At 42.8% G+C, this 24,944-nt stretch overlaps 1 protein-coding gene and 1 pseudogene across 2 annotated transcripts; both read left to right on the top strand.

The window, feature by feature from the left end:
- The first annotated feature begins 6,518 nt into the window (after positions 1-6,518).
- LOC115114298 (calreticulin-like) lies at positions 6,519-10,433 on the top strand (annotated as a pseudogene).
- A 380-nt stretch (positions 10,434-10,813) lies between these two features.
- LOC115114296 (uncharacterized) lies at positions 10,814-23,312 on the top strand. 2 transcript variants are annotated; one of them, XM_029642415.2, is made up of 10 exons: positions 10,814-11,202; positions 12,748-12,805; positions 14,823-14,984; positions 17,176-17,373; positions 20,133-20,327; positions 20,451-20,540; positions 20,663-20,795; positions 20,897-20,944; positions 21,052-22,805; positions 23,040-23,312. In XM_029642415.2, the coding sequence occupies exons 1-10, from the start codon at positions 11,141-11,143 to the stop codon at positions 23,103-23,105; spliced, it is 2,766 nt and encodes a 921-aa protein (XP_029498275.2). In that variant the 5' UTR covers positions 10,814-11,140; the 3' UTR covers positions 23,106-23,312. The 2 variants fall into 2 exon arrangements, with proteins under 2 accessions (XP_029498275.2, XP_029498276.1); XM_029642416.2 differs by having other exon boundaries at positions 20,660-20,795.
- Positions 23,313-24,944: the final 1,632 nt, after the last annotated feature.

Raw genomic sequence — 24,944 nt, 5'->3', positions numbered from 1 at the left:
ATGTGAAAACACTTTTTGGAGAAAACTGCTATTCAAATGTTAAAGTCAATTAAATATTGAATAAAAAATGTTAATTACTTGCACATATGGCTGCATCTTGCATGCAATGTCACACATGAAGATGAGATTGATGTTCTTGCCTCTCATCCCCTCCATCTCTCGCAGCAGGTACACTGTATTTGACAAACTACAGGAGATACATCATTGTTTGCAAACTAAATTAATCAAATACTACCCCAAAAAAAACGTTTGAAAAAAAAGAAAAAAAAAAAAAAAAAAAACTCATTACTGCATCCCACCTTTCACCCTCATTACTGCATCCCACAGGAAACGCCCAACACGCCTGTCTGGTCCAATTTCGTTGTTTTGGGTTTGGACCTGACGGCATTGCCTGCTTGAAATCCATGGCAACCCAACATTTACAAAAAACAATACTAATATAAAGTACAGTACAGGTATAATGGAATGAGCTGTTGCCTGAAGCAGATCACACACAGTGGTGCCAGGTTAATATTACATTCAACATACACAATACAAACATACCGTCTCCTACCATAAGACCACGGAGTCAAACAAATGAAGTGGAGGGACAACTGCATCATTTAAATATGAAAATGGTGGCGAGCTTTGATATCATGAGTTCAAATAATTCTAGATTTTGTTCACATTCCCTTCCAGTGGTGAATAAGGTAACAATGGAAGGTATCCTTAAAATGCAGCGCATATTACATTCAGGCATTACCCCAGTTGGTGATATGGGTTCACAAATGAATCGATCCACATCAGCTTGGTTTGCAAAGTACTTTTCCCCATGTTTTGGTGGCTCATAACTCGATCCAGACTACTTTTTTCTAGGCAAACTAAAAAGGGCATCCGCTGCTACCATTGTCCTGTAAAGAGATGTCAAATATAATTGGATACAACTTTATCGTTTTTGGACCCCAGGAAGAGTAGCTGCTGCTTAAAATTAAATACTAGAAGTCTATTCGTTTTTATTTTACCAAGTAAGTTGTCTGAGAACACATTGTCATTTACAACAATGACCTGGGGAATAGTTACAGGGGAGATGAATGAGCCAATTGTAAACTGGGGATGATTAGGTGACCGTGATGGTATGAGGGCCAGATTGGGAATTTAGCCAGGACACCAGGGTTAACACCCCTACTCTTACGATAAGTGCCATGGGATCTTCAGTAAACACAGAGTCAGGACACCCGTTTAACATCCCATCCGAAAGACAGCACCCTTCGCAGGGCAATCACTGCCCTGGGGGATTTGTGATATTTTTTTTAGACCAGATGAAAGAGTGCCTTCTACTGGTCCTCCAACACCACTTCCAGCAGCATCAGGTCTCCCATCTAGGGACCGACCAGAATCAACCCTGCTTAACTTCAGAAGCAAATCAGCAGTGGGATGCAGGGTGGTATGCTGCTGTCTGTACAATTGTTTGACAAAAAAAATTGAACAGATGTTTCTAATAGATGATTTATGTTTATAAAAGAGGGCGAGATCCCAATTGGTATCTTATGCTCTGATGTGTTTTTTGGGGGTGATAAAACATTGAATAGGCCCAAAATAATATAAACAAACCTTGGGACATAGCGGGCACTGGGTTCCATCGGCAGTTTCTGGGGCCAGAAGGAACCATGTCGGAACTCCTCATAGGCCTCATTTGTCAGGGCAGTATACAAGTCTCTTCCCTGAAATGAATGAACAGAGTCACTTAGAGGCACTCTGATTCATTACTGCATTCCATCAGAGTAGGCCATCAACACAGACAGCAAAGGCATCTTCACATACAAGTAGCACATGGTTTCTGTGACACATACGTTTATCAAAACAGGAATTTGGTTAGGAACTTTTGCAGACAAAGTAGACATGGTAATAGAGTCAGATTATAAAAGAGATTACTTACTGTCCTATGAGGAGAACGTAATGACAGGCATATGGCCCTGAGTGTAACACCACTCTCAAGCTGCAGGCTGGTTATCTGCTTGAGTAGTGAGCAGACCACTGCAGTCTGAGGCTGGCGGGGTGTGTAAGGCCAGAGCATGCACCTGACCAATGAACCTGCTTCTGGCTCATGCACCTGACCAATGAACCTGCTTCTGGCTCATGCACCTGACCAATGAACCTGCTTCTGGCTCATGCACCTGACCAATGAACCTGCTTCTGGCTCATGCACCTGACCAATGAACCTGCTTCTGGCTCATGTACCTGACCAATGAACCTGCTTCTGGCTCATGTACCTGACCAATGAACTTGCTTCTGGCTCATGTACCTGACCAATGAACTTGCTTCTGGCTCATGTACCTGACCAATGAACCTGCTTCTGGCTCATGTACCTGACCAATGAACCTGCTTCTGGCTCATGCACCTGACCAATGAACCTGCTTCTGGCTCATGTACCTGACCAATGAACCTGCTTCTGGCTCATGCACCTGACCAATGAACCTGCTTCTGGCTCATGCACCTGACCAATGAACCTGCTTCTGGCTCATGCACCTGACCAATGAACCTGCTTCTGGCTCATGTACCTGACCAATGAACCTGCTTCTGGCTCATGTACCTGACCAATGAACCTGCTTCTGGCTCATGTACCTGACCAATGAACCTGCTTCTGGCTCATGTACCTGACCAATGAACCTGCTTCTGGCTCATGTACCTGACCAATGAACCTGCTTCTGGCTCATGTACCTGACCAATGAACTTGCTTCTGGCTCATGTACCTGACCAATGAACCTGCTTCTGGCTCATGTACCTGACCAATGACACTGCTTCTGGCTCATGTACCTGACCAATGACACTGCTTCCGGCTCACACTGGCAGATCTCTACTCGCACATCATGCACTCTGCCTGAAAGAAGAACAAGAGTTAGTCATGAAAAGCTCCATTAAAAAGAATGGAGCAAAAACTACACATTTCCAATGCAAATATAAAATTGTTTTCCTTGACATATCTGTGATGCGTAACGGCACGATCCGCAGTCAGGAATTCAGTTTCACCATCATTCGGAGGTCAACAACGTAGAACACGTTGCATTTCACACAGTAAACACAACCAACAAACTTAAGAAGTTCAGGTTTGGTGAAAAATGTATGCAAAATAACATTACCTCTGGATGCACTATATTTAGCCTTGTCCCAGAAATGACAGCCGATAGGACAGAAGCTTATCTCCCGTTTCAGTAGTGCGAGGCTACTTGATATACAAGTATACCCCTTGGACAGGATGCTTGTCTATCACAATGCCTTACCCCGAATCCATCTACTTAATGCGGAATGCCAAACAGAGATGCAGTCGGTCACACTTTTTAGAGTCTTATGACTGAACTGGGGTTCGAACCCAACCTTCCAATCTCAGGGCCGACACTAACCCCAAGGCCACTGAGTTGATGGGTGCACTCTGCATTAAAATAAACATCCGCTGCAGATTGTCAGCTGCTGTAACTCAAAACTGAGGTTTTAGGTTCTCCTTCAATGATTTGAGGGCAATAACTTACCGCAACTGTCTTGTTCACTTTTATCTGCACAACCCATGTCCTCCAAGTTGTAAAGGGGTTTAATTAGTTATACGTCTCCCATGACAACAACTATCCCATTGGCTATATCCAGTAATAGTTTCTTATTGTTCTATTTATGATATCATAACACATTTACGCTACTACAACTAAAGCACAAGCCATAATCAAGGGGTATTCACTGAGTAAACCGAACATTAGGAACAAGTGACATTAACAAAGGGATCATATATTTCACCTGGATTCACCCGGTCAGTCTATGTCATGGAAAGAGCAGGTATTAATGTTTCATATACTCAGTATATATAATTTGAAAATGCAAACAAAATTTTCTTGACCTACACGCCTAATAACATTTTCAAAAAAACTTTCAAAAAAAAGGTTATGTAGAGATGAAGTTGAAAATGTTTTGTTTACTGTATAAGATATTACAACAACAAAAAGCTTTATTACTTACCAAAGTCATGAAATACCCTCAGAAGTTTACTGTGGTAGAGTGAGCACGTATGGCCATCTCTCTGCTTCAGTGCCATTCAAAAGCAAATGGTGGGTCCTTTTAAATGGACCATCCTTAAGAGGAAGAGTATTGGTTAAGAGTTTGGGCTTGGTTTCAATGATTTGGCCATGGCAGAAAAACATGACCTGGTGAAAATAAGTAAGTTGTGGATGGAAATATGTATCAGATAGAGACAGAGAGCAAGTACATTTAGTTGATCAGTTTAAGTGCCACTGCAAATAGTACAAATGCTTGTTTTTAATGTGATGACTGTGATCCTTCGTGGGATAAACCTCTGTGAAGGCCTCAGACACTGACCATTTCACTTAACTTATGTTTGAGAAATTAGTTTCTTTGTCAATTGGGCACATGAAGAAACATTACCGTTGAGAATTACCTGCCAGATCTCCAGGTGGTGCACAATGTTTTTGTCTTTATGGGTGGCCACCACACAGTCAGAGCAAAATATTGTCTCTGGCTGGACCCCACACATGGACGGCAGGTAGCCTAGTGGTTAGAGCGTTGGACTAGTTGCAAGATCAAATCCACGAGCTGACAAGGTAAAAAATATGTTGTTCCTAGGCTGTCATTGCAAATAAGACTTGTTCTTAACTGATCTGCCTAGGTAAAAGAGCAGATGGATTTTACTGGGGGGCATGATCTCCACAAGCATTTCTCTCCATGCAGCCACTGTTTCCCCTTTCCTCCTCTGAGCACTGGTAGTCTGGGTATTACTTGTAGCAACTTCCCGCTGCTCCTCTCTTTGGGCCTGAGGAGGTTCCGAGCCGGAGGTGCAGCACTGAGGGACAATGTGCCTCTTTGGTCTCAGAGCCTTGCCTCTCAATGGAATTTCCTTGCCCAGGATTTAAAAAAAATGTTTTCCCAAATTTGGGCATCGTTGCACAATTCTGAAACAAAGACAGTTATGAAGAATCAGATAAAATGCATATAATTGATCACAAACTCAGGGAAGGCAAGAAACCAGTAAATTCCTGTCCACTTTCAAAAGGTATTCACCATATCTCTGATGTTTCACAAATAATTTGACAAGGATTGTGCAACATTTAGGACAAGGCTCATCAACTAGATTCAGCCGTGGGCCAGTTTTTTCTTTAGCAGACAGTGGGCCAGAACATAATATAAATATTTGTAGATTGCAAATTGACTTCAAGAAGCCTAAACATATATAATATTTGACTAAAAAAATAATAATTTCAAACCTTGATTACATTTGGGGACATTGCCCTGAATACGGTTACGTCTCTCAGATGGACGTTAAAACAGGTGTCCTGACTCTCTGTGGTCTTTCAAAATCCATGGCACTTATTGTATGAGTACAGGTTCACCTGGTGTGATGGATAAATTACCAACCTGGCCACATTCAATCATGGCCACCTAATCATCCACCTCATTCCTAATTGGCATATATCACTCCTCACCTCTCCACCTGATGTATGGTGAGCGTTCTGGCACAAAAAAATGGTCGGGTACTACACATTGATGGTGGATGAGGTGAGTTTCCACCTACTATGTAATGTGCTTTGAGTGTCTCAGTTGATAGAAAAGTGCTATATAAATCCAGTCAGTTATGATTTATTATTTGTACACGATCACGTTTCTATTATGCTTGGGAATATTTTGGAAGTTTTCCACAATTAAAATCAATTGGGAGCTGACTTCCTGGTGTTTTTAGTCTTATATCCAACAATATTTTTTTTCCTCAGAACTTGGGGGGCCAAATAAAACTACCTGCCGGCCAAATTGAAGAAGCCTGATTAGGGCAGCAACACACATTTTGGGTTAGAGTCCGCCGTAACACCCCACCAGTACGTGAATCTGTGCAATAGAAACTCTCGTTTTCGTTGCATTTAAAAAAAACTTATAATAAACACTTACCAACCCCTTACCCCATGTCGCCAAGACAGCAAATGGAAGCTTAGTAATGCCAGTTGCTGGGGCAGCTAACACGCTTGCTCTACGCTGCTACTAGTGAGAAAGGACAATTTACCGAACAATTAACAGTCTTCGTTGAAAATGTCCAAAATCACCTTTGAAAGAGTCGCGTGTCACACAGTTCAATGTGTGGTTCTGAATCACTATTCAAAGGTAACGCGTACCACACATGTGGCGTGTGGGATACCATATGAATGGTGTGATTGGTAAGATTTTTCCACATTTTAATGGGGTGGTTGGTGACTAATCGGGTGCACCTCCTTAACTGTGACTCAGTCAAATCTTTGAAATTGTTGCGTTTATATTTTTGTTCAGTGTATAGTTTGCTGATGATCATGATTTTGAGGAGCGGTGGGTGCAGGATTTTGTTCTCGATTAGCAGTAACACTTACCCTATGTGCAATATTTGTTCAGCAATTCTTTCATCGTTGGCAGTAGTTTTCTTGGAATGTAACATCTCCAATGTGGTTCATCCTTTCTGAGGTTTACGGTAAAAGCGGCCACAGTACCAGATGTACCACAGCATCCAAGGTCGTTTATTTCCCTGTCAGCCAATGAAATAAGGACATTTGTTCCGAGTAGACGGGGATTGGTCGGACAGACTAGGGGAACCTGTGCATGTTTCGGGGAGCAGGGTGGTCAGATCTTTCATTTGATATTGTTTTGCTAAATCCAAATAATTAGCAAACTGCAACATGCTACTGTCGGTGCTATTGATGATTGCACTAGCCAGTGCTGAACCATCGGTGTATTTCCGAGAGCAGTTTGAAGATGGCAAGTTCCATTCATTTCATGCGGGCTGCAGCTATTGCCAACTAACCTAACAGCTAGCTGACCTAACATTTTACAGCTAGCATCTTAATGTCAGTGAGCTATCTAACCACGAAACAATAATAGCTAGCTATGCTTTGTGAGACGCGATAATGCACGTATATTTAGCCACACTGACTGCAAAAAAATGATAGCCGGCTAACTATCACGGTAGCCAGTTATCTAGCTAAACAAATTGATAGCTAACGGATCAAGCGAACCCTAAATCTTGTATGAACCGTTCGCTAAATTGGTTTTATTCAACCATGCCAATATACATGGTTGACTTAGCTGCTAATATTTGGTTCTAACAATGTATTTTTTTCTTCTGTCAGATGCTTGGAATACCCGTTGGGTTGAATCCAGCCATAGGTCGGACTATGGGAAATTTGTCCTGACTGCTGGGAAATTTTATGGAGACGCAGAGAAAGACAAAGGTAGATGTCACGGACCTTAGACTTCATGCAGTAGAATAAAGAACCTTGAATGTATTTTCTCTTACACGCTAGAGGCTTATTTTATCCCTCTGAGGTTATGACTCTCCGTGTGATGAAATATCTGGTTTTATGACCCCAGCATTGTTTTGGGAATGTCAGTCCTACACATGTCTGATCTCTGTGTGGAGCAGGGGACAACTCCGAAGATGGAAAAAGTCCAAAACATATCTTATCTCCCCCAGGTCTCCAGACCAGCCAGGATGCCCAATTCTACTCTTCTTCTGCTCGCTTTGAGCCCTTCAGCAACCAGGGCAAGACCCTGGTGATCCAGTTCACTGTCAAGCACGAGCAGAACATCGACTGCGGGGGAGGCTACATCAAGCTATTCCCCGCTGACCTCGACCAGTCAGACATGCATGGAGACTCTAGCTACAACATTATGTTCGGTAAAGTTAATCAGGAACAATGAGATTTGATTGAGAACCAGTTCCTCCCTTGTCACACATCCAACATTCAGAGAAATTGTTCAGGTCTTATATTTATTTTGTATTGCTAATCATAGTGTTTTTCTCCAGGTCCAGACATCTGTGGCCCAGCCACGAAGAAAGTTCATGTCATTATCAACTACAAGGGAAAGAATCACCTCATCAGAAAGGATATCAGATGCAAGGTACAGTAAGCCTATATCCCAAATCAGGCTTTTTCAATATTTTATATCCTCATTGGGAGGAATTCAAATCAATCGTCTTTGTTTTGCAGGATGATGAGTACACCCATTTGTACACTCTGATCCTGAACCCTGACAACATGTATGAGGTGAAGATTGACAACAAGAAGGTGGAGTCTGGAAGTCTGGAGGAGGACTGGGACATTCTGCCCCCTAAAAAGGTCAAGGACCCTGAGGCTGTGAAACCAGACGACTGGGATGAGAGGGAGAGGATGGAGGACCCAGATGATAAGAAACCAGAGGTGGGTAAGATGGACACGTAGCCCGCCTGGACCCATGGCTGTTTCTGCATTCAACAATGCTACGCTAGCTAGCCACATTATTGTGCGGGCAGGACAACAGCAGAAACAGACTGGCAGACCAGGCATCTAGCCAGCTATTCTGATTCAAAAGCAATCCATCTAGTCAATATTTTATGAGTAATATGTCTTTCATGAATGTAGTTTTAATTAATGATTAGTTCATGATTCTGTTATTTGTCAGGACTGGGATAGGCCCGAGAACATTGCTGACCCTGACGCTAAGCAGCCGGAGGATTGGGATGATGAGATGGACGGTGAATGGGAGCCACCCATGGTCTCCAACCCTGACTATAAGGCAAGCAGTCAAACACTTCATAACTGGGGTGTTTTCCTGGCTCTACACATATGGCAGGAGCACATTTTATTACTCATAATATTAGACAAGGACACAGACAATGTGACAGTAGCTTTCCCTGTGCTTTGGATTACTGCTTCAATTATATGAGCAGCTGTTTGATTGATTTGTTTGCTTTCTCAGGGTGAATGGAAACCCCGCAGGATCGATAACCCTGACTACAAGGGCAAATGGTTGCATCCTGAGATTGACAATCCAGACTACAGTGCAGACTCTGAGATCTACAGATTTGACAGCATAGGAGTCATTGGCCTGGATCTGTGGCAGGTACTGTGGAGGCCCTTATTCAGTCTTTTTAATACTTTAGTTATTGATAATGAATAATAAAGAGTGGAATCGAATTGAAAAGGATTCAGTTTGGGAATCATTCTTTTTAAAAGCCATATTTTAATTTATAAGCTATATTTTAATTTAATTGAAAAGAGAAAAGGAAACGCATCCCTGAGTCTTTTTGCCCTGAAATGTTTGAAGTAATTCAGACTTATTCATTGCCGTCACAGGTGAAATCTGGGACCATCTTCGATAACTTCCTGATCACAGATGATGCTACGCTGGCAGAAGAAGTCGGCAATGAGACCTGGGGTCAGACTAAGGTCAGTGGCACTCACCTCTCAGGTTCACACTTACATATTCACACTGGTGTCTCTCTCGAGTCGCCTACACCCCCCCCCCCACACAACCCGTTCCCTTGCAATTTGTTCCAGGATGTTTTGTCTGATCCTTACGAAGACATATTTGTAACGTTGAATACCAGCACACTACAAACTGTAAAAATGCTAATTCCTGCGGTTTGTTAAAAAGGCTGCCTCGGTTTCATGTTCTGTAGGATCCAGAGAAAAAGATGAAGGAGTCCCAGGAGGAGAAGGAGAGGAAGAAACTGGAGGCAGAAGAGATGGCGAGGAAAGAGGAGACAAAAGATGAGCCTGGAGAAGAGGAGGAGGAGGAAGAAGAGGAAGAGTTGGAGCATGAAGAAGGAGACTGGAGTACAGGACGAGGAGGAGGCAACAGATTCTATAAAGGATGAACTTTAGAGGACTTTGACTTTCTCATAGGGTGACTTCGTTCTTTGAGCCTGGGGAGAGATTATTCATAATTTCACTTTACCAGTCAGTCAGCCCTCAAAATAATAATGTTGAGAGAAGGGGAGGTGAAGGAGCCATTTACTGCAAAATCTGTGCCATTTTTTAATTTAATTTTTAAATATTAATTTATTGGATTTTAACTTGCTAGTTTATCCCCTAATTAATAAAAAACTGTTTGTTATTCTATCAAATAATAATTCAGATTTGGTAATCTACTGGCAAATGTTTTTTCTTACAAGCTCGACTTAATATAACCTATTTCTTGTAAGTATGCTTTTATAGTCTGTTGTTCCACCAAATATTACAGATGAAGTCTAATTCAATGGTGCTTGTTTGTTTTGTATACTTAATTCACATTGGGTGGTTGAGTACACAATGTGAATTCTACTTGGTATTCACATGCATAGCGATAGTTTCCCATTCGTTCCATTTGCTTTCTAAATTCAGTCACACACTGGAATACATAATATTAGGTAGAATTTAGAAGTAGCATCTGTAACCTCACCTAGATAAATTCAGTCATCAACCTTTTATATTCCACTGGCATTCAGCCAAGGACTACTGTAGCCAAATCATCAAATTTTTGTCTCTCAAACACTAACCTCATACTTCCTAATGTAGCATAGTGCATTTGTTCTCCCCTTAATTGTTTTTGTAGATATTTGTTACCTTATTTGGGAAATTATGATTACAGAGATTGTTGTGCAAAAATACTGTACAGTAATAAAAAAGAGAGCTGTTTGGATTTGACATGTGTATTGTGTGCCTTTGTTAAAAATCACCATCACACTATATTATTCATATTTACGGGCAATTAGAAGTCAAACAAATTAAATAGCACCATATGGATGCTACTAGGCATTTTTCTACAGAGCAGAATTAATCACAAACACTGACAGCCTTTCATAACATCTCTAGAAAATAGTTATAGTTATTGTCTTGCTATTTAGAGTAGAAAGTGACAAGTAAGCAGTTTAATTTCCTATTGCAGCTACGGTCTCTCCAAAGTGATTTTTTTTTTATCACCAGCAGTCAGCATCCGCTGTCTCTCTAGGTCCAATGTAGCTTTTTGGAGCCTTATCTGCCCTCCTGCACATTTGCGTCAGCAGAATAGCATGTTACAAATAGATAAGGGCTTTATAACTTATGTAACGTAGCACAATGACAATGTAAACATGATGTTTGGACGCCTCTGAACTCGGTTGGTATCAAGGGTCGAACCTCCCACGTGATGAAAGGCTCAAGAATGGAGTCGGAAGAGGCTATGAGAAATTGTAAAATTGACCAGAAGCGCCAGTTTACTCCAAACAGAGTGGAGCATGGTTATTTCTAGGTAAATAACCGAACTATCAAAACCTTCTCGGATAATCGCTTTGGGATCACACGCTGTGCACGGGACCGCAGCCAAGCTCTAGTCGGGTACCTGGCGATGCGATGGGAGAGCGAGTACCGCAGAGATGATGCGTTTTCTACTGGATTGCTTGCGGACGCCAAGGCAACGGGCACCGTGCAGTGAGAGGTTGGTACTGGGATAACGATAATGGATAAGGAAATGCTTAGTTGACAATAATCCCCTTTTCTACATTGACCTATCATCCACAATAGAGCGAGGTCATGTTTAAGGTTAACGGTTTACCCCCCTATGCAATTTCAACAATCCTGTTTTGAAGAGATTTTTTTTAATGAATGACCAGTATGAGGCACTAAAGCGGGGAATGTTTAATATCTTCTCATTGATCGTACTAACAGCTGGTCCATGAATGCAATACATTATATTGATGGACATGCACCAACAATAAAATATAGCCTATTTTAGACAGACAGACAGACAGCAATTGGTTAATTGGTTCATTTTCAACTGATTGTAATTAATACAATTCTAAAATGGAATTCTTGATCATCTCCCCAAAAAATATTTAAGGAAATAAGTTCACAAATGTACACCTATGTACAAATGTGGAATAGGCCTATATAGCAGATTGGGCTATTTCCTATTCAGTATAATAAATAGCCTTTTACATTCACCTGTACACTCATTCATTTTCCATTGCTATTTAAAATGATCATTTGTATACTATATGGTATTTATTGAAGAACAAACGGTGCAGTACAACATTTACTGGTGCAAATGTTTATTAAAGTACTGTATTCTACAAAAGTAGGTAGGTAAGAGTCTTCAGGTGAGGCCTCCCTTGACATATAATGTTGCATTGAAACTGCAGTCATATTGATATTACAGTCATTCTCAAACGAGGCTGTTTTCATTTAGGGCCCTCTGAGCCCTGAGATTTTCTCTGCGTTTAGCCCATTCTTCTGCAGGTTGGAGCAAACAGTAGTTTGCATAGAGAGACAACAGGGATAATACAATGTAACACAGTACTGTGATATTAACTTAGCTTTGTTAGATACATTCGGAATCATGGAAATGGTTAATGAACAAGTAATGCCTCTCATACTGTGGTTTGACAGCATGTTCTTGAGGAATGGCACTTGTGTTAACCCTTCACGGTGCTGAATCAGGTAAGGGGGGGATAATGGTAGTGTTTTGAGAGGGGAGGTGAAGGGAGGAGAATCATAGTATGAGAGGGGGACGATAGGGGGAGGAGAATGATAGTATGAGAGGAGGAAGATAGCCGGAGGGGGATGTAGTTAATTCCCCTGTCATGGATGGATAACCTTTTTATGGGCTACCCTGGAAATATGACTGCCCATCTCTTTTCCTGTCCCCCCCCCATCTCTGACTCATTCTCCATCTACATGCAACCCCTCTGCACAAGCTTAGTTGGTACATTCTCACTCCCTGTCTCCCCTTCTCCCCTCCCTCTTTTATTGCCTGGTGCCCATACATACACACAACCCACAAGCAGCCTGCCTCAGTTTCCATATGCACCGTCTGTTTGATTGACAGACTAATGAGAATGGATGGAGTGGGGATGGAGGCTGGGGAAGAAGGGAAGGGAGAAGGGGGAGGAGGAGGTGGAGATGAAGGTAAGGGGGGATGGTTAGGTGCAGCATCAGTTTCATCCCTCCTTAAACATTCCTGTTTTCTCTGCTGGTCCCCCAGGGACAAGGACTTTGTGGAACAGGACGAGTGTGTTGCTCAGAAGACTGGGGAAATCAGAGTAAGGCCACACGTTTCCTATTACATTCCTACAGTGTGCGCGCGCGTGTGTGTGCGTGCGTGTGTGTGAGCGCGCGTCTGAGTGTGCACGTCTGTGTGCGCATCTGTGTGCGTTCTCATGTTTCACTGCCTACAGTAAGGTGCATGTGTTATGTGCGAGCCTGATCAGAATGTGCAGGGTTTCTAATGGCACCTTACATGAGTATGCAGTACTGTATGGAGCAGGTCTCTTGGCTGAGAGGATTCTGTGTTGTCATGTTGTTCTGTGTGTGAAGATTGAGGAAGGCGTGCATAGATTAAAGTACAGGTATTAGTAATCCTTTAGGGAATCGCTAGGCTTAAATAACCAGATTCCCTTTGACATATCTACATATCTTCTTTTAGAGCAGGCGAGCTCTGCATTTACAGAGGACCATCTGGTCATGAGAACACAGATCGTGTCTACTGGTGTCCTTCAGCGTCATAGGAATGCCCATCCCAGCATCATAGGAAATACTGTCATTATTTCAACTACAGTACACTGTGAACATTTCCCGTGCACCGTTACCTGTCGAGATGTCACTGTGTGAGATTCTATTTTTGTAACCCGGCAACAACCTGGGATGGAGCTCTGTATCCCCCGGCAACAGCATCTCTTTGACTACCGAGAGGTGGCCTCGACATGATCTCACCCAAAACTGATTTCCTGTCTCTCAGCTAGTGGTATTATTAAAATATTATTGTTGCAAATGTCTATGCTACTGGGTTTGTATTCTAAAGGGAGTGCTGATCTAGGATCAGGTCTTTGGGAATACAGGCCCTGATCCGCTGTGTTTTCATGCTGTCAAATAGCTACAATGTCACAGTGCAGAATGAACTACTTTGTGCATAAATGGTAGTAGATGCATGATATATGCATTGTAGCGTTATGAAGGTTACTCAAGTGAATTATTAAGTGCCCCTCCATCCAAGGTAGCAACTTGACATTGGGAAAACGTCCGATTTGTTTAGCAAGATTGCAAGTTGGCCTAAAATTATCCGTGTCAGCTTGCTATATGGGATGATTCCCCAAAATATCACAACTTGATCCCCTAGTGACATATTTTAGGACCTTGAGCAGAAGGGCTGGAATCCTTTCCAGACAATAGCCAACTGTCAGGATGAGCTGTGCATATTGAGCCTGAGTGAAACAGCTCTCTCATGGTTTATGCAGGTCTGAGTCACTACAGCGAGATTTTATTTCTCTCTTTACTTTGCTTTACTTCGCTCACTATAATGCTCTTTAGACTTTCCAGCTAAAAACAGAATCCAGCAGTTGAAAGGGTTGAAAGTGCCATTTATCTGCGTTAGTACAGCACATTGTCTGTCATTCATAACACCTCTCGCACTAGTGTACCTCTCTCTCTCCATCTCTCTCTCTCTGTTTCTCTCTCTCTCTGTTTCTCCCCCTCTCTCTCTCTCTCTCTCTCTCTCTCTCTCTTCTCCACTCCTTCCCACTGCCCTTTCTATTTCTGCCCATCCCCCTCTTTCTTGGCAGTTTTCCCTACAGTCAGTTAGATTTCTAATCATTCCTCTTTTTAGAATGGAGATCAGGTTGGATACTGCTGTGTAAAATTAATGGAAAAGCATCACTCCACGTAAGCCTTATTTCTGCAGTGAAAGGGACTTTGAGTAGCTGTCTGTCTCTAGCCTCTATCTCCTCAGATTTTCAGTAACCACTGATCTCTCTCTCTCTCTCTCCCTTCCCTGCTCTCTCTGTCACTGCTGCCTCTACTCCATCTGCTCCTACTGTCACTCCATCTTTCCCACCCTTCTCCATCTGCCCCTTGTTTCTTTCTCTCTCTCACACTCTCTCCCCATTCCTTCTCTATCTGGTCCTGCTTTCTTTGAATCTGTTCACGTGTCCTTCCATTCTTTCCACCCCTCCATTCTCGCTCTGCTCCATCCGCCCCTGCTGTCCCTCCATCTTTCCCTCTCTTCATCTCTCCACTCCTCCATCCATCCCTGCCTCCACCTGCCTGTGTGTTCCAACCCACCAGGACCTGCAGGATGCCGTGCAGCAGGAGGGCATTGAGCTGGAGGAGCAGCAGGGAGACCGCCGGGAGCTGGAGGAGACCCTGGAGAAGCTGGAGCAGCACAGGATGGAGCTGGAGGACCAGCTCAAACTGACCAGGCTCGAGTGCGTCCAAGAGAGCCAGCAGGTGAGACACACACAGAGATAACAGCTGCTATGGCTGCTGTTAGGGGGGAATTCAGACTTACGTTGCACACATGTAAATTTAATTTAATTCCCTTTTCATGCACTTTTTTCTCTACACGTATTCTGACCTTGAACTTAAACATGCCACCGAGTTATACGTTTGTGTGGCAGAGGTGTGTCAGTAATACCAACATACATAATAACTGTCACTTTAGTGTTAGTTGCCTTCAATTTGTAGCCTACATTTTACATCATCCCATTACATCATTAGTTTACCTTTCTTTCATCTGTCACGTCCGTGTGGTTGTTCGCGTGGGTCGCTAGCAATAGTGGATCATATGACGCGAACGTTCTAAGTTGTGCAATAATTTGGGACATGTAGCCTATTTGTATCCTTATGGAACGCAGACCATATGTAGCAGTTTACACGGTTCACAACGACTGGACTGTTCTCATCACAGTTCCATGATTAGCGAAGGTAGATTTGTAGATAGGTATAGATTTATATATGTTCAACCCATATGGTACCCTTTTCTCACCTTCCAATTTTTCATGGATTGAAAAACTGAGTATTGCCAAATGTCTTCTCTGCTAGAGCTGCCCTGGTCAACTGTAAGCGCTGTTATTGTGAAGTAGAAACGTCTAGGAGCAAGCTCACAGAACGGGACTTCCGAGTGCTGAAGTGTGTAGCACGTAAAAATCACCTGTCCTCGGTTGCAACACTCACTACAGAGTTCAAAAGTGCCTCTGGAAGCAATGTCAGCACAATAACTGTTCGTCAGGAGCTTCATTAAATGGGTTTCCATGGCTGAGCATCTGCACAGCATCGGCTAAATTGCGTTCTCTGGAGTGATGAATCATGCTTCACCATCTGGCAGTCTGACGGACGAATCTGGGTTTGACAGATGTCAGGAGAACTCTACCTTCCCCAAGTGTAAAGTTTGGTGGAGGAGGAATAATGGTCTGGGGCTGTTTTTCATGGTTTGGGCTAGGCCCCTTAGTTGCAGTGCAGGGAAATCTAAACGCATACAATGACATTCTAAACAATTCTGTGCTTACAACTTTGTGGCAAAAGGTTGGGGAAAGCAGGTCCATACAGAAATGGTTTGTTGAGATTGGTGTGGAAGAACTTGACTGGTCTGCACAAAGCCCTGACCTCAACCCCATCAAACACCTTTGAGATTAATTGGAACGTAGACCGCGAGCCCAACCTCACTAATGCTCTTGTGGCTGAATGAAAGAGTCTTCCCAGAAGAGTGGAGGCTGTTGTAGCAGCAAATTGGGGACCAACTCCATATTAATGCCCATGATTTTGGAATAAGATGTTCGACGAGTCATGTAGTGTATTTTTTGTGTAAAGGCTCTCCATCCCGGTTTTTGCATGATTCATAAAGACTTTCCTAACCTGAATAATCTATAAGATCAGAGTATTTTTCAATCTACCAATTGGTGCTGAAAAGGAGATGAATATGCATATATTTAGATGGCTTTCTTTCATTGATCCCTAATATTCTGAACTCGTTCACTCGATTCTAGTGAGCCTGTCGAAAATTCCTATTAAAGGAACACAGTATTTAAAGGGATGGTTTAAGATTAATTTACTGAAAACCCTATTGAATGAAACTCAACAAGAAAATCCGTTGGCCAACAAGTGGGCGGGTTTTCAGTGGTAACATTTTTAAAAATTCAGTGCGTGCAACGGAGCCACGCCTGTCTGAATCAGCCTCTTACTGAATAAAACATAACAAGTACTGTTTTTATGAGTGAATGGTAATTTGTATCAGTGAAAGTTTATTCCATATGTTCATCTGTGCTCTATTGGCAAGGACACTGGAACAACAAAGACCTCTATCAACCATAGACAGATTTGGAGCTGGATTCAATGCATAGCGCCGAAGATTAGCTTTGTAGGGCAGTTGAAATGGAAGGTTTCAATTGTTAGCGAATGCAATCTCGGTAAAGGCGTAAACATTGCCTTTAAATTACAATCACATCACAAAGCTTGTCTTCAGCACTACAGATTGAATCCAGTCCTTAGTTGGTTTGTGGTCAGTTCACACCTATTCTCCAATCTTCAAATGAATAAAGATGATATTCATCCATGTTATTATTGCTACCCTTTTGCTACTCCCACGTCATCTCCCTCTGACTCTGCTGTCTCCTCCTCTGTCCCACTTCTTCCCTCCTTACAGATTCTTTCCCTGCAGGCAGAGGAGGTGGCCAGGGAAACGAAGGTGGAGGAGTATGAGCGGGAGCTGGCCCGGGCAAGGAGGAAACTCAAACAGCTGAAAATGGAGGTCAGACGGGCCCAGGGGAAGGTGGAGGAGGCGGGCGAACGCACCATCCCTCTGGAGGAGTCCATCAGCCAATCATATGAGGAGATTTTACAGGTGGATGTGTCTTTAGTTGAAGACCCATCCCTTCCAAATATATCCCACTCTGGTTATGAACTCATTGTCCTTCCAAAAATACCTGCTATGGAAGGATTGGATTGATGACAGCATTACAATAGGGTAGTCTTTCATGAGTTCGTTGATCCAGTCCTGCAGTCATCAAAAGGGTCAGTGGTCACAAAAGACAGCGAACAAGCCCTGGGCTATGGTCACAAGGGAGAGTAGTCGAGCTTGTAAAGCCCATTAAGAGAATTGGACCATGGCCTCTGATTTTTCCTGCCACTGTGTCTCCTGCTATTCTCCTCACGTGGCAACTGGAACCCTTGAAGTTAGATAGCCTCTAGGGTTTCCTAGAATGCCAGGATGCAGAGCGAATATAAGAATATGGTATCAGGCTACAGTATATGTGGGTGTGACCGACTGAGGTTGAAACCCAAGTCTCCTCTGTGTTAGCCCGCTGAGCTAAAGCCTCAGGTCTCAGGCGAAGGTACTCCAAACCACCTCTGTTACATGAGAATACTAATATAAAGCAGTTCAGTCAGACCGGCAGGGGGTGGGGATTCATTGTTATTTCAGTCCCCTGCTGACAGGTGATTAATGTGTATGTAGCCTTCATCATGCCCCCCAGTGTATTGATCTGTGTTGTCACAGGACTGGAGAGTGAAGAGGCTGGTTGCATCGATCCGTTGTGCGTGTTATTGATCCTCCATGTTGATTTTTGTTCCTTTTAATCATTCTGTCTCATGAGAAAAAGCCTTCAAGCTGTAGTAGACCGATATTTAATATCAGCTGGGTTTCTTTTGTTTGCTGATGATGTACCAGACATAATCTTTAAGTAGATAACAGTCATTGATTCAGGGAGAGTTCAAAAGGTCTATTTTATTGGATAAAGACAAGCACAAGGTCTTTGAATAGCCATGTGCCTAGCACTCAAGCCCAACCACTTACTTACTTGGTCTTTACCGTGCCAAGTGGAGCATAAGGCCTGCCCCCATCTCTTACTGTTCTGGGCAAAGCTAACACATGCATAGTGTAACTAACTTCTTCTTCGTCTGATGAGGAGTAGGAAGGATCGGACCAAATTGCAGCGTTGTAAGTGTCCATGATAATTTATTATATCAGAACACGAAAAATACAAAATAACAAAGTGAGGGAAAGAAATGAAAATCGAAACGGTTCTGTATGGTGAAAACACAGACACAGAAAACAACTACCCACAAACACACATGGCTCTCAATCAGAGGCAACGATTGACAGCTGCCTCTGATTGGGAAGGCCAAACACATAGAACTATAGCACACAGAACAAACATAGAATGCCCACCCTAACTCACACCCTGACCAAACTAAAATAGAGACATAAAAAAGTAACTAAGGTCAGGACGTGACACATGGACTTCTCTAAGATGTACAATACCAGTCAAAGTTTGGACACACCTACTCATTCAAGGGTTTTTCTTTATTTTTGTATTTTCTACATCGTAGAATAATAGTGAAGACGTCAAAACTATGCAATAACACATATGGAATCATATAGAAACCAAAAAAGTGTTAAAACAAATCAAATATATTTTATATTTGTGATTCTTCAAAGGAGCCACACTTTGCCTTGTTGACAGATTTGCACACGCTTGGCATTATCTCAACCAGCTTCACCTGGAATGCTTTTCCAACAGTCTTGAAGGAGTTCCACATATGCTGAGCACTTGTTGGCTGCATTTCCTTCATTCTGCGGTCATCCTAAACCATTTTAATTGGGTTGAGCTTGGGTGATTGTGGAGGCCAGGTCATCTGATGCAGCACTCCTTCACTCTCCTTCTTGGTCAAATAGCCCTTACACAGCCTGGAGGTGTGTTGGGTCATTGTCCTGTTGAAAAACAAATGATAGTCCCACGAAGCGCAAACCAGATGGGATGGCTGCAGAATGCTGTGGTAGCCATGCTGGTTAAGTATGCCTTGAATTCTAAATAAATCACTGACAGTGTCACCAGTGAAGCACCATCACACCACCTCCTACATGCTTCACGGTGGGAACCACACATGCGGAGATCATCTGTTAACCTATTCTGCGTCTCACAAAGACACGGTGGTTCGAACCAAAGGACAGATTTCCACCGGTCTAATCCATTGCTCATGTTTCTTGGCCCAAGCAAGTCTTCTTATTGGTGTCCTTTAGTAGTGGTTTCTTTGCATTAATTTGACCATGAAGGCCTGATTCACGCAGTCTCTTCTGAACACTTTATGTTGATGTTACTTGAACTCTGTGAAGCATTTATTTGGGCTCCTCTTCGAGTTAGAGGTAACTCTGGGTCTTCCTTTCCGATGGCGGTGCTCATGAAAGCCAGTTTCATCATAGTGCTTGACGGTTTTTGCGACTGCACTTTAAGAAACAACACAACTGATTGGCTCAAATGCATTAAGAAGGAAAGAAATTCCTCAAATGAACTTTTAACAAGGCATTGAAATGCATTCCAGGTGACTACCTCATGAAACTGGTTGAGAGAATGCCAAGAGTGTGCAAAGCTGTCATCAAGGAAAAGGGTGGTTACTTTGAAGAATCTCTAATATACTCTTTTGGTTACTACATGATTCCATATGTATTATTTCATAGTTTTGATGTCTTCACTATTATTCTACAATGTAGGAAATAGTGAAAATAAAGAAAAACCCTTGAATGAATAGTTGTGTCCAAACTTTTGACTGGTAATCTATATATATGATAAAGAATTGCTTTTGTTGATGACTGCTGTGGACTAGGAGGAGCAGACGCTCAGTATACTTAGTGGGGAGCGGACGGGAGATGCAATACTGCCAGACCACCAGCAGGTGGAGCCAATCGACACATCCCCCATCAGCCTCAGGACAGAGGACGGAAATCTTGACGTCCCCGCTGTACTACCAGCCAGGTCATGGGGCAGGAGCCAATCACTGCCTGTCTATGCTGAAATCCTGGTATGTTTCATACAAAAGTGTTTAAATCTTACATGATGTCCATCAAACCCATCAAACTTGGGATAGCTTGAATTATGGGTCCTACGTGCTTTGAAATGAGTTGCCTATTCTCTCTTTTCACAGGCAAACCTTGGGTGTGCGGCTCGCGCTATGAACGGATTGGCTGATACACAAGAAGAGGAGGAGGAGACAACTACACCAAGCACACCAAAGGTATGGTTACCGTATTACCTCAGTGTAATGTACTGTAACCCAAAAATCATTTGAAGAGACTGGATGTATGAGGAAAACTCCCTTAAACTGTGAGAAATGTTTAACCTATACCTCTCTAGCAGATGGATAAGGGAGAAAAGGAAGAGAAAGTGGAGGATGAAGAAAAGATTTCCCAAACACGATCCACCAGTAGCATAGCAGTTGAAGAGCTCGACTTCTACCACCCCGACCCCTTCATTCACTGTGAATCTGAAGGTGAGTATCTATCTGTTCCATATGATTTGATGATGATGATTATGATGATAATGGTGGCGATGATGATGATAATGATGATGATGATTATTTTCTTTTTGCAGATTACCTTTTCAAAGATGACGACCTCTTTGCCAAAACGGATCAATCTGGTGAGTGAAGTTCATATCTAAAACTTTGACAATCTGATTGATTATAATTATACGCTATAGAATTATCCAGGCCTCTAATTCTGTTTTCGACTGATCCTTTATCGTAGATGATGACCCATTCAAAGGCACAGACCCCTTCGCTGCAGACATCCTCTTTCCAGAGGGGACAGAGGAGCCCTATCCCTCCACTGATCCGGATACCCGCCTGGAACTTGGATCTAACGACGAGACAGACAACAGCCTCTCCTGCGCTGAGAACAAAGCCTCCACCGGCACCCAGTGCTTCGAGTCCGAGTTCCCCGACGAGGACGAATCCAGCGACATAGAAATCAGTTACAGCAGGGAGGATCTGGACACTGTTCACACGGACGCTGTTGAACTCTCCTTCGTTGAGCCCCAAACCTTGATCATGACCGAACGCTTGGGTTTCAAGCCCATCTACGCAGCTCAAACTTGTTCCTTGGAAACTGAATTAGATGACGCAGAAGAACTCGGCGTAGCTTCTGGGCGCGAACCCTTCAGTCAAGCATCCAGGGCCAACACCTGGGCTGCTGGACCCAACTTCTCCACCGAATCCGACCCCAATGGATACGAGTTTGACATCAACGCAGTATCCCCTCCTTCCGACATAGAAGAGATTGACATCACTCTTGGATCTATTCCAGTTGAATTTGACCTGGTGCCACCTGGGTATGACTCCGTGGAACCCAGCTACCCTGTTGGGATTCAGGCTTGTGACTCAGAACCTGCCGGAACAGGTGGATGCGACCTTCCTGAACCCAGCCCTCCTGTACCCACCCGCCCGGTCCGTCCACCTAGACGCCTCAAAGGGGGAGCGTCAGCGGACCTTGTGGAAGAGCCAGACACTCCCAAAGCTGAAGGCTGTGATCCAGGTTCTTCCAACCGCTCTGCTGATTCAGAGTTGGACAGTGCTATCGGGATGGACCCTCTTACCAGCTCAGCTGAACACAACAGTAAATTCAGCTTCGGCAACAACAGTTTTGAGCTGAACTACGAGCCCAACTATGAGCCCAGTAGTCAAACTTCGTACAACTATGGATTTAAACTCAGCCCCGAACACCACAGCGAAGAGATCTTAGATCCTTTTGCCGCTGAACTCAGCGATGAAGAAGCTGACAACCAAGCCTCATTTGATCCTTACAAATTTGAGCCTATTGCTCAATCTGAGAACCAAGACGTGTTCGACCCTTACGGGTTTGGACATACATCTCATGCCACTGACCGAGACACATTTGACCCCTATGGTTTCAAACTCTTAAGTTTTGAGACTGACCACCAAGCTATCGTCGACTTACACAGCGGCGATGATACGAACCTTGAAGACAACAATAACACAAACAAAAGGGACTCCTTTAGCTTCGATTTCAGTAACACAGCTTCAATGGACCCCTATAGTTCAGAACCCAGTAACACAGCTTCAATGGACCCCTATAGTTCAGAACCCAGTAACACAGCTTCAATGGACCCCTATAGTTCAGAACCCAGTAACACAGCTTCAATGGACCCCTATAGTTCAGAACCCAGTAATACTGCAACAATGGATCTCCTTGGTCTGGATATCAGCAGAGCCAACAGTGTTGCTGAGTCAGACTGTAACAATCCTACAGCGTCTGACCCATTAGGAACAGTACAAACTATGGCAGCAGGAAGCAATCTACTGGACCTGGACCTTGTGTTTGGAAGAAGTAGTTATAGTGATAACCCTGAAGTCGCCACTGACCTCTACCACTGTGAGCCTAGACAGGGAAACCCTGCTGGTCCAGACAACTTAGAATTCAGAGTGAGAGACACCGCCCACTCCGAGTCTGTAGACACCGTTTCTGACTGGATGACTGTTAAGGTCAGTGGCTCTTCTGTTGTTTGACACTCTGTGGGCACGTGTGTTCTGGATGTGTGTGTGTGTGTTTAATGTATAGTTGTGTATGTGGTGTACTGTTAAGAGGGCGTGTGTAGCTGTGGGTTTGTGTGCAAGCATGGATGTGTGTGTGTGTTAGTGTGTGCATGTGTGAATATTTTACTGTTTTACGATCCAATGACAGTAACTTTAACTATCATTTGTATTCTTGCCTCGCAGACCAACTCCAGGGAATCCTTGTCCTTTGGCCCAGTCAAACACAGCACACACAGCCTGGACAAATGAACCATTCCCTGGAAAGAAGACACCAGTGTGGCCATGACTCTGCAGTATAGTACAACAATGGGGAAGTAGATGGAAGGATGTGAAGCAAAGGCGGGAATGAGTCTCTTTTCTCCAAGCTGGCATGATTCACCTTGACCCCTAGTCAAGGGTTGCAACATTGCATTGATTTGAATGTGATTGATATGTTAATAGAAAATCATAATTTGATGAATCTAATTTGAGTTATTAATTGCTGATGGTTGCTTTGCAGTTATACGGCCTTGGTTTGTTCTACACCCTGTTAAAGTTGCAATACAGTATTGAATCTGGGTCCAGATGCAGTAGGTTCTCGGAGGTGAGAACAAACAATTCCACATCCCTCGAGTTTGAATTGCATGAAAACCAAAGGATTTATTATCCTTGTTTATCTTGAAACTCTTCACAACCATCCATCCTTTATCCGATTTACAGTATATGAGGTGCCAAGGGAAAAGGATGGAGTGAATAGCTTGGAGTTGAGCCGTCTGCAAATACAACAGATTACTTTTGAGGGAGGTGAGAAAACCAGGTTGGTAGAATGCAGGGTCTGAGCAGTTTTGTGTTAAATTTTATTAGTCAACTGATAATAAGAAAAGCCAACTGTGGCCAATACAAATTGTTACATAACAGTTTAACACCCCTTGGACCTTCCACGACCGGATTTGCCCACTCCTGGTTGACTATATAATATTTTAACTACCAATGTGACATGGCGCGAGCCAAACGTTGAACAACTACACGTATATACATCGGTATGTACTTTCTCAGACCCCCTGGGCCAGTAATACATAGATCAATTTAAGGGATTACAAAGTGAGTGGCTAATCTTTCACACATACTACTGTAAATTAACCGTTCATCCAGTGTGCAAATATCCATAGCGTTACAAAATTAACTCCCATTTTTGCGTGCTGGTACTGCCAATATAACACTCCAAATGCTTAGTACAAAGTGTCTTTATTGCAGTGATGGGTAATGGCAAAACAAACAGAATGTAGTAATCTAGACCCAACTGCATGTAATACACGTTCACCATAAGCTACAACGCATAGTACAACTAATGAAAGATACACTAGCAAACCTGCTTGGTCAAAAAACAAAACAACAACAAAAGTCCATATAATCAACCAAATCTACTTATTTTTACACATACAACATTAAAGAATGTATAGATACTGTACATTGTGTGCATATGCACAATATAAGCCTATGGACGCACAATTTCACCTGGTTTCATACAGTTCTTAATCCATATTTTATCAAAACATAGTTGATACTATACAGAATCAACAAGATATGGCATACAAAAAGCACAAAAGAACCTTCCTGCCACTGAAGGTCTGTTCTGTGAGAAGCAATAAATATTGAAATGAACAGATGACCTTGTATTGATGTAATCAATCATACCGCAAAAATACACCAAAAGGCACGCCTATGGACGCACAAAATAAGTTCTTAATCCATATTTTATCAAAACATAGTTGATACTATACAGAATTTTGATGAGTGGGTATACTTGTATATTCACAGTTCATATTGGTAAAAAAAAAAAAAAAACATGTCCATTTACATTTAAAAGAACTTGTGTTCTTCAGCAAATAACTCTATAACGAGACACTCCTCATTGACTGTCTAGCAATATTTTGCATGCTTACTTAGAATTAGAACATTAATAGACAATAGACATGTAGCGACTGAGGACAACAGATCTATCCTTATTCAACTTTTAGGTATTGTAGACTCATGGAGTAACCGCTCTCATGGAAATACATGTTCTCAAAAGATGGAAGGCAGGCAGAACGAGGCGCGATCAGGTGGGAC

Source organism: Oncorhynchus nerka, linkage group LG9b (assembly GCF_034236695.1).
Source record: "Oncorhynchus nerka isolate Pitt River linkage group LG9b, Oner_Uvic_2.0, whole genome shotgun sequence".
Taxonomy (NCBI): Eukaryota; Metazoa; Chordata; class Actinopteri; order Salmoniformes; family Salmonidae; genus Oncorhynchus; species Oncorhynchus nerka.
This window is presented reverse-complemented; position numbering and strand designations above follow the sequence as displayed.